Source organism: Seriola lalandi, unplaced genomic scaffold (genome assembly GCF_002814215.2).
Source record: "Seriola lalandi dorsalis isolate HSWRI2012SDOR001 ecotype SW California unplaced genomic scaffold, Sedor1 jcf7180002054692, whole genome shotgun sequence".
Classification (NCBI taxonomy): domain Eukaryota; kingdom Metazoa; phylum Chordata; class Actinopteri; order Carangiformes; family Carangidae; genus Seriola; species Seriola lalandi.
In genome coordinates this window covers 3,484,582-3,500,825 of record NW_019525245.1, presented here as the reverse complement: position 1 = coordinate 3,500,825, position 16,244 = coordinate 3,484,582, and the positions used below count along the sequence as shown (strand labels likewise).

The following is a 16,244-nucleotide window of genomic DNA, read 5'->3' as shown; positions in this document are numbered from 1 at the left end:
AATTATGAGCTTTGAATAGTGAACACAAAATGTTTACCAATGTTAAAGGCAAAAAAAAGAAACAATAGAGCCTTTGTCTGCAAACTCTCCCTGTTTTTTTTATTGCTGTTATCCTCACTTCTCTCTGTTTTTGCAGGTTTCTATCCGTTCCTGAAAATTTATCAGTCTCTTCAGCTGGTGTACACCTCAGGCGTCTAGTAAGTACATGGTCAGTTGTCCAGTTGCACCACTGGGTTTTCAGCTCACCCCCTGCGGGCGGACGTGTTTCCCTCCCTCCGTCCCTTTGACAGATGTTGTCTATACAGGCCAGTGTCTGTGTTTAGGTGTAGCCTGGTCTGTGTTTATGTTAAAGTTAACATTGTTTACCAGTGTTTTATCCAACTGAGACATGTTTCTGACTGGATTTATGTATAGTTCTATGGCTGTTTCTTTTTTATTTATTTATTTTTTTACTGTGCATGTGTGTGTGTGTCCAGTGATCCCCAGAGCTCCAGGGCGAGGAAGCTGTGTGTGACTATGGAGCCAGCACTATTATTAAAGGGGGACATAATGGTGAGAAACAGTTTATCATGAATTGTATGTCACTAATTGGAAACCTTACTTGCACCGCAGCAATAACTGCAGTGCACCAGCTGCTATTTTGCCTATTAATGTAGTCAGTTTCCTCCACTCCCACTGACTTTTGTGCTTTCATAAATACACATTTCTTTCCTGCCTGTCATGCACTTTTGTAACTTTGCTTTTAATAAGTGCCAGTTTTTTTTTTAAACCTCTTAAGCTACAAATCCTCTGCAGACTATGAACATGCATACTTAATTACTGACTTGCATGTCTCTTTGAGAGGGTAAAAACATTAAAAGCCCTTAGCATCCTACAAAGACATGAAGGTACTTTATTTATCTCAGAGGGTCACACACAGCAGCAACACCCTGAGAACATACCATCACACACACGATATAGGATCCAACAAAACACAGTAACAAAGCTAATAAAAATTAGATTTACTATTTTATCACGCCAGCAACAAGTGTTAACATTTCAATACATTCCATGAGAAATGAGTCTTGCTATTTATATCACTCACGCTTACTTGCATCCTCTCCTGCAGGTGAAGTGCTACCATCGGCGGAGTCGAGCAGCAGAGAGGGAGGTGGTCTTCAGAGTCCAGTTTCACACCTGTACTGTTCACGGGGCCCAGCTGTGGTTTGGCAAGACTGAACTGGACCTGGCCTGTACAGGTATCAAAATAGAGACTCAATAGTTTGCTTGTAAATGCACCAATTTTTGCACAGCTGTGACAGAAGGGATTAGAGATAAGGGTATTTAAAACCATAAGACTCTACTACTGCTGTACTACACTAAGATCTGAATATGTTGTAAGCATATGAAAGAACAAATGGAAACCTTCTGCTGTATATTTTTATTGCTTCCTTGAAATTGTTTACAGGGATGTATAATTTAAGACCCACTTACTCTTTAGTCCATTGTTGGGTTCATGTATATTGAGACAAATGGCAAATGACAGTGTCAGGTTAGATGAAACAGAAATACTTGTACATGGCTCAGTAAGCAGCCGTCTCATGACAGTTGCTCTTAGTGCAACGTGCTGACGCATGCATACAATGTATAAATAATATTACCCACACTCATGCGTGGAAAAGTAAAACGAAAGCTGATCTCAGACGGCACATTTCTTTGAAGTGTTATGCTCTGTTTACTTGAGCCATATTCTGTCGTATTTATTTCCATCATGAAAAGTGATGGCAAGTATCTTTATTTATTAACGTTGGTTTTTCTACTTCACAGATCTCTTGTGAATGTTTTTATCACTCTCTGTAGTTGCAGTCTGGATATTTTAGTTTCCCTTTATGTTGGTCTTTCCGCAGATGACAGGTTCCCTCCTGATGCTACAGTCGAGTTTATCTTCTCCAATGGGCCAGAAAAAATGAAAGGTATTTATTATCAGCTGTCTGTCTTGCACTGCTTCCTGTGGTACATTTCGTGCTCATAATCCTTTTCTTTTTTACATTTTTATATGCTTCACATTAAAATGTCTGCATTCCAAGGTCGAGAATATCGTAAGAATGATGCCTCTATCAAAGTGGACTTTAACACCTCAGACCCTGTGGTCAGATGGGATTCTTATGAGAACTTCAACCTGCACCACCAAGACAGCATGGAAAGTAAGAAACATACACACAGGTGCAAAAAAATTAGCTTTAAGGTGGAAAAATCTAACATCACATCACACTCCCTTCTCCTTTCAACCAGATATCTCTCATACGAGGGGCCCACTGGACGGCAGTCTATATGCACAGGTGAGGAAGCGGCGTGGGCCAGGCTCAACTGCCTCAGCAGCCTCTCCCAATGGATGCCTCACTAACAGCCCAACAGTGAAGCCCCAAACTCCCAGCCAGCCCCAGCCCCCCACCTACACCAGTGATTCCAATCGCTCCTCAGCACCCACTGATCATCTGCAAGACGGCTCTCCGTCCATAAACTGCCCTGAGAGAGAAAATCCTGACTGTCCATTGAGGAGAGGAGACGGGGAAGACAGAGCAAGAGATAAAACAAGAGGGAAAGAAAAGGATCGGGAAACGGCGATATTAGATGATGGACAACCGTCAAGTCCGGGGGGTTTGAGGCGAGAGCACTCGTGTTGTGGTCGAGCAGGTGCAAAGTGTGGCAATGTGGGATGGGAGAGAGGGCCCTGCCTTTCTAATGGGCACTGTCTCGGACGTTGCAATAGCATTAAAAATCATCCAAAAAGTCAAACTCTGCCTGCTTTACCATCCAAATCTGTGTCACCTCCTCTAAATTCAGCTCATATGGAGCTCTGCCATCGCCATAGTGCCCATCCTTTACCAGAGTTACCATGGGAACGTCCACCCCCACCCCCGCCACCACCCCTGTCCTGTCTCCACAGGCCGTACTACCCTTATTCTACCCCTGAACATGCACACCCACACAGCCACACCCTCCCAGCCTCAAACCGACTCTGCACCGGGGAGGAGTGTCACCTCTTCCATTATTCCAGCCACGGCCCGTCCGCTCATCTCTCCCATCAGTCACTGCCCTCCAGCCCTTACAGGGAAATGTTCTTCAGCTCTCCAACATCGTCCTCTGGTTGCCCCTGTTGGGACTGCTCCAGCAGGCGAGAGCACCAACCATCCTCAGTCAGAACATTCCACCCATTGCACCCAGACCAATCGGAGAACCCACACTGGTCCCAAGGTGCAGGGGCACAACGAACAAGAGAGGCGCCTCCGCTATGGGAAAGTGAAAATCCATGGGAGGTGGCAAGAGAGGCCGAGTTCTGGCAGTGCAAATCAGCTATGCCTGCGTTTCGGGTGTGTCATTCCTCTTTGGATCAGAGTCCAAACCCGGAGCAGCCTAGATTTGCCCTCGCACCTCACCAGAGCTACCATAGCCCCCAGTCTCTGGTGGATGTGCGGGATGGAGCCAGCAGTGGGTACCACACGCCTCCACAGCCCCGTCACTCCTGCCCCTGCTCTCCTTATCAGTCCTCCCCGGCCGAGAGCCACGAGAGCCGGGGTTACGCGTCAGGATACCACTCTGGGTCAGCCTCGCCTCTGCCTGCTGGTAGCCCTTCTTCTGGGAAAGGCAGGCTGCCCGAGACGCCCTCTAGATGCAGAGAACAGCAGGATGCTGAAGGTGAATGATGGACACAGTGGTGATTGTTTTGGGGTTGTTTTTTTTTACACTAAAATACTTCTTGTAACTTTTGTTTTTATGATTGTTTTGTTTTAAATTAATCTTGATTTATTTTTATCTTGCTTCTTAAAGTAGAGAATGCCAAAACTGATGTGGATGATGACATATCCCAGGGTTCAGAGACTAAATCGGACTCTAATGGCCAGACAAGCACCCCTGGACTGGACTCTGATCATGACTACACACTTATTGGTAGCAGCAGCCCAACACACACTGAAGACAGGTGGGTGAAACTTTCTTTTTTGACATCTACTAATATTGAAAATAAAACATTTATCCAAATAAACTTATTAGTTCATATTATGTTCGCAGTGTTACTGCTGATAGCCCTTCTCAAAGCCAAGAAACCTCCACACAGCTCGACTCCAGCACAAATAGCAACAAAACTATCACACCGGTACCGGCAGAAACACAAACCCAAACTTCCGGCATATCCATAAACTCTGCACAATCATCAAGTGAGCTGAGTTTGAGTTCTGATGGAACGATCGGCGCTGTCAGGATCACAGGGAGTGCTGAAGGATGTAAGCAATCGCATGCTTCAAATTATGCTGCTGTCATCATCACCCCGGTCCAAGTGCAACTCAATGGTTCTGCCCTTCCCAGCGATACCACATCCAACAGCAGCAGAAGTGTAACCATGAACCCTTCTGTTAGCCTCACTTCCAGCCCCTCCGCCACTTCCCCAAATTCTCCTATTGGCTCTCCAGATCGGCAGTCCTCTCACCAGTGCCCCCCATTGGCTGCAGACACAGCAGGGCACAGACTGACCCCAGACAGAGACAGCTCAGCCGACAACAAACCTCCATCACCTGTGCCCGACGGCTATCACACACCCACATTTCCCTTAGCTTCCTATTACTACCCATTACTAAACGTCCCCCATGTCCCATACACGGGCTACACTGCAGTCACCATCCCCGCCGTCCAGCCACCGCTCCCCGAGAAGAAACGCCTTTCCTCCACAGCAGGATCCCTGAACGGACACAACTCTCTTCTTAGAATCTCCTCAGCTCCTTCCCCCACACACCACGTTTCTTTCTCCCCTGCTACGGGAGAGCAGAGACGAGGGTCTACGCAGTCTAGCTACAGGGAGGAGGCAGACATCAGGGTTAATGCAAAGTTTGTCCAGGACAGCTCCAAGTACTGGTACAAACCAGGCATCTCGAGAGACCAAGGTGAGGATTGTACACAAATGCAATGTCTCTATTTAACATTACCAAGAAATCCAGTCTTTATGTGCTCTGGTGAGTAAGCGATGTTTCGTCTTTCATTTTCAACTACAGCCCCCTCACTTTAACATGTTCTCTCTACTGTAGCTATAGCTGTGTTAAAGGACAAGGAACCGGGGACTTTCCTCATCAGAGACAGTAACTCTTTCCAGGGGGCCTACGGTCTGGCCCTCAAAGTGGCCACCCCTCCTCCTAATGCCAACATCGCTGGAGGCAAAGGTAACCATTATGAATGCAATGCAAATATGAATGAGCTGGCTGCCACAGGGCCTTTAATGACATGTCAGAGGAAAAAACAAAGCACAGGAGTAAATAATAAAAATATATAATGGCTGAATTCCATTTATCCGCTTCAGTGTCTGGGTCCTGGTGTTGTTCATGCTGACTCACTGTCACACTGTCATAGCTTACTGGGACACTTGAATACTACAGAGCCATTGCTAATGTTATTAGTAACACCTGTGCTTTTCCCTAATGTGACAAGATAAAATGTCTGCTGTGAAGAAGGCCTATGGCAGGTGTCTTTCTTGTGGCTGTCTTGGCACTAGTGAAATAACATCAAACTCCTATTCAACAAGCTATATTTAGAAATGTGATGGCAAAACTTCAGTGGTTGATTAGTTACATAATTTCCATTCATCTACCGAGTCTGTTTTATCACCCAAAATGACTGCAGACTTGTTTTAGAGGAAGACACCTGACAGCAAATCAGTGTAATTACTTTTAGTAATTATTAGTTTCTGATCCAATCAATGTGTGATTTCCATGACCTTGTTCATTTGCATTTATGCTGTTAATACTTTAGTCCAATAACATTTATATTTTAGTTGAGAACAACTGTGTCACTAATCCAGTGCTAATGCTGAATTAAGCGCTGGTTTAATACTGTTCAAATTAAGACACAGGTACCAAAATGTTCATTATTCTTGTGCTTTCTTGTTTATCTTTTTGTCTTTCAACAACTAATGATGATGATAGATCAAGTTTTCATATATTTCTGTTCTACTCTGTTCATGCATGAAGAGGCACAGTCGTTATCAAAGACAGCAATGACAATATGGTTTTGATAAGTCTATAGTAAATAGAATTGTATATTTTCGTGTATGTTTTGCTCACACGTCCTTATAGAATATGCTCTGCAGCAAGACAGTCGTCCTTATTTTTCATCATTGCTCCTTCACTTCTCACCCTCCTCTCCTCTTTCCCAGGGGATCCTCTGGAACAGCTGGTGAGACACTTCCTCATCGAGACTGGGCCACGGGGAGTGAAGATCAAGGGCTGTCAGAACGAGTCCTACTTCGGTCAGTTATGTGTATAGACACAACTGTCACGACATGTTTCACATATTTAGCTATGTACGAGATACTGAAACTTATTATCTAAACCTGTAAAACCAAGAGTAAGTGTGTTTTTTTTATTTTTTTATTTACTTGCTTCCCAGTTCCTTATTTTCATTTAATTCCTTTTAATCTGTCATAATCATAGTCTGTTTTACCCATTTCCTCTTTCTGTCTTCTTTCTCTGTCTCAGGAAGTTTATCTGCCCTGGTGTACCAGCATTCAATTACTCCCATCTCTCTACCCTGTGCTCTCCGCATCCCAGAGAAAGGTAATATCAGTATCATTACATTTAGTCATCATGTTGTCATGATTTTTACAACTAAAATTAAATATCCGCCTCTTCAAATGAGCTTTTCTATTGTTAGAGAACAAATAAATGACTATTAACCAAAGACTAGAAGGTTGTTACAACAATTACACACTGTAGCCTCAATCATTTAGATGGTGCTGTCATGTAACTGAAGACTATGATGTTTCAGACCTTGTTGGGGAGCTTCAGGAGATGCAGAGTGCAACAAACACCAGCACAGCAGCTGACCTCCTCAAACAAGGAGCAGGTAATACACATGCTTGTCTTCTTTATGGTGATTCTGTTGCTGTATGAACTTCCACAGAGGATGAATCTCATGTAGGGCAGTCGTTGCAGTTCTTTCTTTTGACCAGCAGAGACTGTTCAAGCCTCATGTTTTCATAGCACTGACACAAAACAACGTACATGCTCATATTCATCCACGTTTTCTCGTCTCATCTCTTTGATGAACCAGCCTGCAATGTGCTTTACCTGAACTCTGTGGAAACTGAATCACTGACGGGGCCGGAGGCAGTTTCCAAGGCAACCAAGTGCACTTTGGCTCTGAGTCCGCGTCCAGTGGCAACGGTGGTCCACTTTAAAGTGTCCTCTCAGGGGATCACTCTAACAGACAGCAAAAGAAGGTGCATCTTAGACACTGCAGTCTTACTTATTAGCAACTGCATCACACTTTTAACTCAGTGGGTGTCACTGCTTATTTTATTAAAAAGTGGTATTTGTTACTGCATCAAATTGTTGCTGCATGACACGGTGTTTGCATCAGTTTGATGGAAAAAAAACTAATGCCAAAGACAAATGAGTAATTTTGTTTGTGTTTACACAGGCTATTTTTTAGGAGACACTACCCAATCAGCAGTGTAACATTCAGCAGCCTTGACCCCCAAGACCAGAGGTGGGTCACTGATACAAATCGATTTTAATAAAACTATATGTGTTTGAGTTACTGCTGATTACTTTCAACAAAGGCAGTAATAAGTGTGCGCCTGCTGCTGCTGCTGCACAAATAACTCTTGTATTGCCTTATATTTTATAAATATAAGTTGATTTGCTTGTCTGCTTTTTGACTGTGATAGGTGAATGAGTAGTGCTAGTCATTGCCTAGTCTTATAAAACAGTCTCCATGTCCTTGTTATTCATGTGTTCCTGCATTTTGTCTCTGTCTCTATTTGTGTACCCGTGCTTCAGGTGGACTAATTCTGATAGCACATCAAGCAGGTAAGTGCTTGTGTCACTGTGTGTTTTTCTTGGCGAGTGATATCACCGACTGGTACCTTGTGCTACTTTGCATGGCAATTAATCAAAACAATTAGAGTCGTTACTCTGACTTCTTGAGAAAAAATCTAGGTTTCTTTCAGTGTCAAATACTATTTGCTTTCCAGTCTTTTGACTTCTCTCGTCTCTTGTTTTTGCTGCAGGATGTTTGGCTTTGTGGCCAGGCGGACAGGCAGTGCTACAGAAAACGTGTGTCACCTATTCGCAGAGATGGACCCCGAGCAGCCGGCTGTGGCCATCGTCAACTTTATTAACAAAGTCATGCTGGGACCACAGCTACGTAGATGAAGGAGCAGAAGAATTTGAAAACTCTGGACTATCAGGGATGTGGGAGAGATTCTAGCATAACTTTTTTTTTTTAAGATATGTGTGTGTGTTACTACATTTTTGCTTGCATTCGTGCAGGTGGCATGACTGTGCTCGGCTGTATGACTGTTTTTATATTTCTGACAGATCACTGCTCCAAAGGGCAAAGTATTGTTTATATGTCAGCTTCCAGAGCAGTTACAGAGGAATAGTTTGATAAGCCAAAGACTGACCTACCTTTGGTAAACTTGCCAAATGAGATTCAAATAAGAGTTTTTTTGTTGTTGTTGTTTTTGCTGATGAAGTAATTTTTTGTTTTTCTGTTACAAACTCTTCACATGATGTACAACAAAACTGCATGACAATCCATTTACCACACCGTTATTCTTAAAGTTTCTGTACACCAACATTTAAAGCTCAAGAGACAATGGTTCAGAAGGCCTTCAACAATGTAGTAGAAAGTCAGAGTCATGTTTCAAGGTGTAAAGTGGCTGCAATTTTGCTCGCAACGCAGTGTTAGAAAGAGTAAAGGAGGTGACTAAATGTAAGAGGTTGTGTATTTTGAATATCTGAGAAGAAAGTGTAAATTCAATCCTCAACAATACTATGAAAACCTAAGCTGAACCTACCTACAATTTAAAACACAGACAGATAGATGACTGGTTACACACTACATAAGAAAGTAAAAGGGAGGTTAGCCTCACAACAGAAGTAACTCGTTTAAAAGATAAGGACAGGACTTGAATATTTACAAACTCTACAATCTCCACATTTCTAATGTCATTATAAAAAGAACCAGTAGAGACCAGTCTCTCCATATTACATATTTTAGATTTGTTTAATTTACATTACCTATTTAACCAACCAATATCCACAGTAACATGTAATATGTGTGAGTTATGTTTCAGAGAGAAGTTTCACTTAAAGCCAAAGACTTCATTATTGTGTAAAGATATTCTCATGGTTGATTTTTTTTATCAATATCTTTTCATTGTTTGGCATTTGTGTGTTTTTTTATAAACTGAGACAGTATTTAGATGACTTCGGCACAATTATTATTTTTCATAATGGATTTTTATGTAAAAGAAGTAATATATTTTAGGCCTCTGAGGTGGATGACAAAGAATGGTGTATGTCATATTTGACAAGTAAATTAAAGCAATCAAATGAAATCAAATACAACTGTTGGCTTCATCATTTAAAGGCTTCCTGTCATATATTTTATTACTTATTTGCAGACCAATTAGTACAGTTGTAAATTCCTTTTTTGTAACTTGCTTAAAGCAGATAAAGGTGGTGAATCTGATTGTGTCCAATACTTACCTTCTTATGATATAACTCAGTTATTCTCGCCTTTTGAGCTTATTGTCACCACGAGAAAGAACCATCCGTGCCACAAATACTCACACCTTTGACAACACGCAGGTCAAAAGGATGAGGTCCCACCGAGATTTGAACTCGGATCGCTGGATTCAAAGTCCAGAGTGCTAACCATTACACCATGGGACCAGACACGCTAGCCAGAAGGGTTTGCCAGTACTTGTAGAAAATGGCCACAGCACCCGTGTAGCAGTGGTTCGTTGGTCTGTGTCATGATTTGAACATGACTTTTCATGTCCTATGAAACAGTACGCTACAAAACAGGTTAAGGTCTTAATCGAAGTCACACCTACCCCGTGTTTCAGCTATGCTAGTTAGCTCACTGTAGCTAACCGAGCTAACTGATAAGGTAACGAAACTCGCGATGAGTGGTGAAGGAAAGCTGCATCGGAGTGTGAAATCAGATGTAGCTTAATTTTAACATACCCATCCATCTATAGGAGCAGATGGTCGATCACGCTAGTTTAATCGAGATTGTCCAAATATGTTGTCAGATACATTAGTGGAGGTTTGAGAGTCACGTCAGTTACTTTCAAATTGAGAATTACGTCATTTACTTTCATTTTATGGTAGACGAACACAGACGTAAACTCTACATTTTACTAGCCTGATCGTGAAATGAATTAAAATGAGATACACTAAATTTATTACAACTACAGATACAAGATACAGATACAAAATGATTAAGTGATAGCACAGTATGGGACTTTTGACATTATTGATCGTACAGAGGGCAACGTTACAGTACAAATATGATAATGATCTTACATCTGCCAAAAGTGGCTGAAAATGATTGCACCACGAGGAGGCGCAAGGAAAAGAGTGACTTGGGGGATGCTGCTGCTAAGAGGCCAAGGTGGTCTGATGACAGTGACTCAGATTGACTCTACAGTGTATAGACCACTGATAACTGGCCTTTGCACCCGGCAGGGCTGGTGACACCCCAGATCATGTTTTGCATTCGGGCCATCATTTCATCATGTTGACAGGGTTGCTGGATTGACTCTTTTTAACCCCGAGGGCTGGCCTTTGCGTTTGGCTGGGCAAGCAAAGCCCCATGTTGCCTTTGCATCTGGCTGGGCTGTTGCATTTCAGGAAGTGTCTTTCTTGTACTATCTCTTCATTTTGGCACATTGGGTTGATCGACCTTTCTCTCACCCTGAGGGCCATCCTCTGCGTCTGGCAAGGCTGGCGATGCCCCAGGTCAGCCCTTGTGTCTGGCAGGGTTGTTGACACCCTGTGCATGTAGGCTTTGCATCTGGCAGGACAGGAACTTGCAGCTTTGTCGATAGGAGAGAGAACATGATGGGCAACAAGGCTGCGAAGATGACATAAAACAAAGCACTTTACTTTTGACCAGGACCCTTTGCTGCATGTCATCCACTCTCTCTTTCCCCAACTTTCCTGTCTCTCTCTCTCACTGTGACTGTAATAAAGGCAAAAAATATTTTGTTTGGGGCCCAGTGATGCATATATCATGCTGGCCTCCTCTACAGTTGGAGTTTAGTGAGTTCATGCAGCCAGGAGAACTCTAACCCTGATTTAACAGAGAAGAACTTCTACTACTTGAGCCACTGCCATTGACTTAATATGACCAAAGGTGAGTATGAGTTTCTGATTATTAGAAAACACTGGGCAGAAAAAGTAGAGTATGTGATTGTCAACAACAACCCACAACAATTGAAGATAAGATAATTGCAGATTACTAGTCTTGATAACGATTTTTGTCTTACTTTACTTTTATCTTATCCTGACACCTGAGCTGCTGCTGTTCACTGTGGACAAGAACGTATGAGCACTGATTTGTGGAAAGAAGGTGAAAGTAATGTATGCTACTGGCAAACACTACATACCGTATATATATTCATATAATATCACTTATTTAGCAATTCAAAGATTATTTGTGTTTCCAACTAACCATGGATTACTGTTCTCTTCTTATTCTACCACATGAATTACTGCTGCTGTTCACTGTGGACAAAAAAGGTAAGTATGAACTTCTGACTTAGACAGAAAGTGGCCAACCATAGTCTAAAATATAAAGACAAAGATAGCAATATTATGTAAACTTGCTATATACTGTATGCTACACATTTTTATACATATCATATTACTTATTTAGTTATTCACAGATCATTTGTCTATCCTTCTAACCATTATTTATTGTTCTCTCTCAAAATTCAAATTCATTTTTATCCATACAATAGTGACAGTAAAAATTTTGTAATTCAAACGATTATTCATCCAACCAACCCCTATTTATTTTTCTCTCCTCTTATCATACTCCACCACCTGAGCTTGCTGCAACCTGGCTCAATACTGTATGCTGTATCTGTGTATGCATATAATATTACTGGTTCGGTAATTCTAGTTTATCTTACTAACCATCATTTCTATTTCTCTTATCTTACTCCACCACCTGAGCTGCTTCCATTTACATAATACAGGAAAAATCTATGAAAGCTTTGGAAAGAAAGTGACCCAGAATAGGATAATAGGGTAATATAAAGATAGAAAATAATGTATGTTATGTTGTTAACGCAATATATACTGTATGCTATACCAGTTTGTTCAAAGTCAAAGACTGTAAATTTTACTTACTGTTATTTGTCATTCTCTGCTCTTATCTTACTCTACCACCTGAGCTGCTGCTGTTCACTGTGGACTGAAACGTGAGTGTAAGCTTTTGACTTGTAGAGAAAGTGACTTGAATAGGCCATAATACAGTACACGTACAGAGAAAGTAATAGAAGTCATCTGTCAACTAGCTACACACTGTAAGCCTCCCCTGTTTATCCATGCCATATAGTATCACGTATTCACAAATAATCTTTAAATAACTTGTCTCATTAACCATTATGTATGGTTCCTCGCTGTTGTCCTATTCTACTGCCACAATGATTTTTGCCAATCATTGTGGGAGATACAAGCTTCTGACATGCAGTAAAAGTAAAATGGGCTATAATTTAAAGACTGAGACAATAATATACTGTATGTGCAAACTGGATACATACACTGTGCTGTACCTGTTTATGTATATGATATCACTGATTATTTATCTTTGAATGATTGATTATATTTCTCTACCTTCATCTTAACTCCACCACCTGAGCTGCTGCCATTCATACAAAGGTGAGAACAAGCAGGTATGACGTAAAAGTGACCTGGAACAGGTTGTAATATAAATATAGACTAAGGAGTTTGAACTAATTAATAATGTCTTATATTCTTTATCTTCTTACTCCACTGCCTGAGCTGCTACAGTCACTGTGAATGAAAAGGTGTTCATGAGATTTTGATCATATAATAAAAGAAACTGAAAAAATTGGTACAATGCAGCCATTTGTCCTTATATTATCACATACTAAAGTTACTTTAGTTCATTTTCTCTGTTAATTTTGCTCTACCACCTGAGATTTTGCCATTTACAAACAGTATGAGGGAAAGTGAGTACATCTAGAAAGAAAGTCATCTAGACTAGGCTGTAATAGAAAGACTATGAAAGAATTATATTTTATTTTGTAAACTAGGTTCACATGCTCATCCATACTGTCAATCTAATGCCCCGTGTTTAATAACTCAAACATTATTTGTCTTACTGAACCTCCCATTCTGATCTTATTCCACTTTTCTGTCTACCACCTGATAGAATGAGATTAGAATAGGCTGTAATATAAGGACAGAGAATCTAATGTATGATGTTGGGAAAACTAGCTGCATACTATTTGCTAAATCTGTTTACCATATAATATGATGTTATATTATTCACCACCATCTTTGTCTGTTACTCTATACCACCTGAGCTGCTGTCATGGATTAAAAGGCAAGTACAAGCTTCTGACTTGTAAAGAAGGTGGCCTATAATAGGCTATAATATAAAAATATATATAAAAACAGAGAAAGGAATATATATGTGTGAACTAGCAACATATGCACCAGTTTATACATATACGATCTCTTCATCAATAATTCGAGGATGATTTTTGTCTTGCTAAACCTGTTGTACTTGCTGTGTTTTTCCAGAGATGTAGAGTGTTTACCAGACACAAGTAAGTCTCGGGCAAACATAAAAGATACTGCTGAGGTCAACATGTCGATATTGACTTGTGAAAACATTATGTTTATGTTATAGTGGCTTTTGCATGTGGTGGCACTGCGTCAGGCTGTGTTGATGCGCGTGACGCAGCACTATAGTTATGGATTGTATCTGCACCTTTTGCTCGTAGCTGCTGCAACAGTCCTGAACACCACCCAGAGGTGGGAAGGGGAGAGGAATGTGTAAGGTTTTCCACCCCCAGAGCCCCCACAGTGCCTCCCTGTGGCAACACACTGTAACAGGACATTACATGACCAAACCAAGATGCCCTACAGGCTGATCTGTAGGGCAAGTATGACCAGTCCCAGGCCCGGGCAATTCACCTGTTCTGCTGTGCAGGCAACTCATCTTCCTCTGTCTGCAGGAATATTCGCACCATACTAACTAACAACCAGGAAGTGACAGCATTTGAAGTGACATCTTGAAGTGCGCGCAGGGGGGTCACTTGGCATCACAGAAGAAATGATCAACCCTGACCTGATCAGAAATGACTGACCACTTGACAAGCTGGAGAGCAGCCTGAGGTATGGTAACAGTTATTAACAACTTAACAGAGGTCTCCTGGAAGTGTCAGTATCACTTATATGACAATTTATGCTGTGGCACCAGAGGTACAGCTATGTTGCTGCTAAATAAAAAAGGTTTATCTTCTGTAGGTTGTAATTTATTTCATGCTCATCTCTCATATTGCTAAAAAAATCAATCAACAGTTATGGGAGAAAACAGGAGGCTCAATGCTTGATGAAGCAGTCATCCAAACTAGTCATCAAACACACATTAAAACAATCAGCAATCAATACATTTTTAACTATAGGCAACTACTTCTAAAAATCTTACTAACTTAATTTCTCACACTGTAGTCAGCTATACATGTGATTCTTCAGGTTTGTTTATATTCTTAGATATGATACTAGTATGATTTACCGTTACAGTTCATTTACAGTTCACAGCAGTTTAGCTAATTTACAGTAAGGAGGAATTAAACTGGTGATTGTGAATTATCTGTACTATATTCTTAATACACACACAGCTGTATCGGACCTTGGCCTGTCCGTTTGTCTTGTATGCACGGTACTGCGCTGGTTAAAAAAGATAATTTCGGCTTTGTTATGACCCTAAACTCAGAGGATGAACTAAAGAAAAAGTAATCCTTGGTAAAGAGATGTAGTTTATATTCCACAGATTACTTCAGACGCAGATAATTATGTACAAAATCTGGAATAAATGCATAACAGTCATCTAACTGTGGTTGTTTCCAAGGAAACCTTAGAAATACTAGTTACACATTAAAGCATGTGTCTCTGCAGTGCAATTTATTGCTGATTTTACAATCTCAGGCCAAAGAAGTCTGCTCAATAAAAAAAATACGGGAGAAAAAGAAATGTGTATGAAGAAAATGCAAGAACATGTTTATCTCCCTAGATTGTCTACAATGGTAGACTGTACATTTTTATAATGGGAAGCATTATATTGTCATTTACCAGAGATCAAGGCTAAAAGATGTGTACTGGTGTGAAAGGGGTTGGTTTGTTGGTTTTTGTATTACACACAGCTGATACACACACGGACTATTATTAGGTGTTCGTTTGCACCTAATAATTAACCAGATACAGAAGCGTTTTTGGAGCACAGCTGTTTTCCACGTCCTAACTCCAGCTTTACTCTCAACATTTGATGCATTTGACTGAGTTGAGAGACATAATTTCATATGTAATCACCTATATTATAATAATTTAAAGTCTTTAAGCCTATTTACCTTCCCTTTGTTGCTGGAATTAAAAAGGCTACACTCTAGTGTAATTGCTTGGAACTAGCTCAACTGATTGCATAGCAAGCGCTCAGGCATTCATGGCTGATTTCCTCTGTGCCATTTTGACAACTGCAACACTGCAAGATTTACCACCATAGAAAATAGCACAGGGAACCATGTGTGATAATACAGTAATGGGTGATGAGTGGCTGTGTTGTCCCTTATCCTCCCAGAAGAGGGAACTAGAGGAACTTCAATAGGCTTTCAAGTAGTCAGATCTCCATATTGCAGCTCCCAGGGAGCCTCCAAGGGAAAATAGTAGAACCATGGTGTGAGGTTTAAGATTTCTCTGTCTGTGAATGAAAGATCACAGCAAGACTCACTGCATCATAAAATATGAGAACTGGTCGTGTAGCAAATGTAATACCTGTTTTCAATAAGTCTTGCTATTTCTGTGCTTTACGAAGTCTAAGAACAGCAGGAGTCCAGGAACAGGGTCCACGCCTATCTTGGCTATCTTCCGAGGAATTATAAAAAGAAAAATAACCTTTGGTCTCTTAAGTAAATATTAGAAGAAGACAAAGGAATTCCAACAATGCTCAATATTTGCTGCAACACACAACTTTGAAGACAAGAAGAGATATCTGTTTGTTCAAGTAAAAACTCATGAGCTCACATGGTACTAATATTAAACCAAAGGTCACATATTAAAACAACTCCTGTATGCGTGTCATTTATATATATATACATACATACATACAAACATGTATATACATATATACATATATATTAGCCTACACATACATATACAATATATATATAT

The 16,244-nt window shown here is 40.9% G+C and overlaps 1 protein-coding gene and 1 non-coding gene across 5 annotated transcripts in view; one reads left to right on the top strand and one right to left on the bottom strand.

Annotated features, from left to right (window-relative positions):
* Positions 1-9,377, top strand: part of LOC111667750 (tensin-2-like) — a 30,100-nt gene extending 20,723 nt beyond the window's left edge. For 2 of the 4 annotated variants that reach the window (XM_023423522.2, XM_023423527.2), the window contains 16 exons: positions 137-197; positions 477-552; positions 1,109-1,238; positions 1,887-1,952; positions 2,067-2,183; positions 2,272-3,675; positions 3,808-3,958; positions 4,048-4,913; positions 5,055-5,186; positions 6,176-6,268; positions 6,498-6,575; positions 6,787-6,864; positions 7,072-7,240; positions 7,441-7,509; positions 7,803-7,832; positions 8,033-9,377. In XM_023423522.2, coding sequence (XP_023279290.1) covers positions 137-197; positions 477-552; positions 1,109-1,238; positions 1,887-1,952; positions 2,067-2,183; positions 2,272-3,675; positions 3,808-3,958; positions 4,048-4,913; positions 5,055-5,186; positions 6,176-6,268; positions 6,498-6,575; positions 6,787-6,864; positions 7,072-7,240; positions 7,441-7,509; positions 7,803-7,832; positions 8,033-8,177 — 3,665 coding nt within the window. In that variant the 3' untranslated portion in view covers positions 8,178-9,377. The remainder of the gene's footprint in view (positions 1-136; positions 198-476; positions 553-1,108; positions 1,239-1,886; positions 1,953-2,066; positions 2,184-2,271; positions 3,676-3,807; positions 3,959-4,047; positions 4,914-5,054; positions 5,187-6,175; positions 6,269-6,497; positions 6,576-6,786; positions 6,865-7,071; positions 7,241-7,440; positions 7,510-7,802; positions 7,833-8,032) is intronic. The other 2 variants (XM_023423523.2, XM_023423524.2) reach the window with 2 other exon arrangements.
* A 255-nt stretch (positions 9,378-9,632) lies between these two features.
* Positions 9,633-9,704, bottom strand: trnaq-uug (transfer RNA glutamine (anticodon UUG)). Its single transcript has one exon. It is a non-coding gene; the product is annotated as a tRNA-Gln (tRNA).
* Between the last annotated feature and the right edge of the window lie 6,540 nt (positions 9,705-16,244).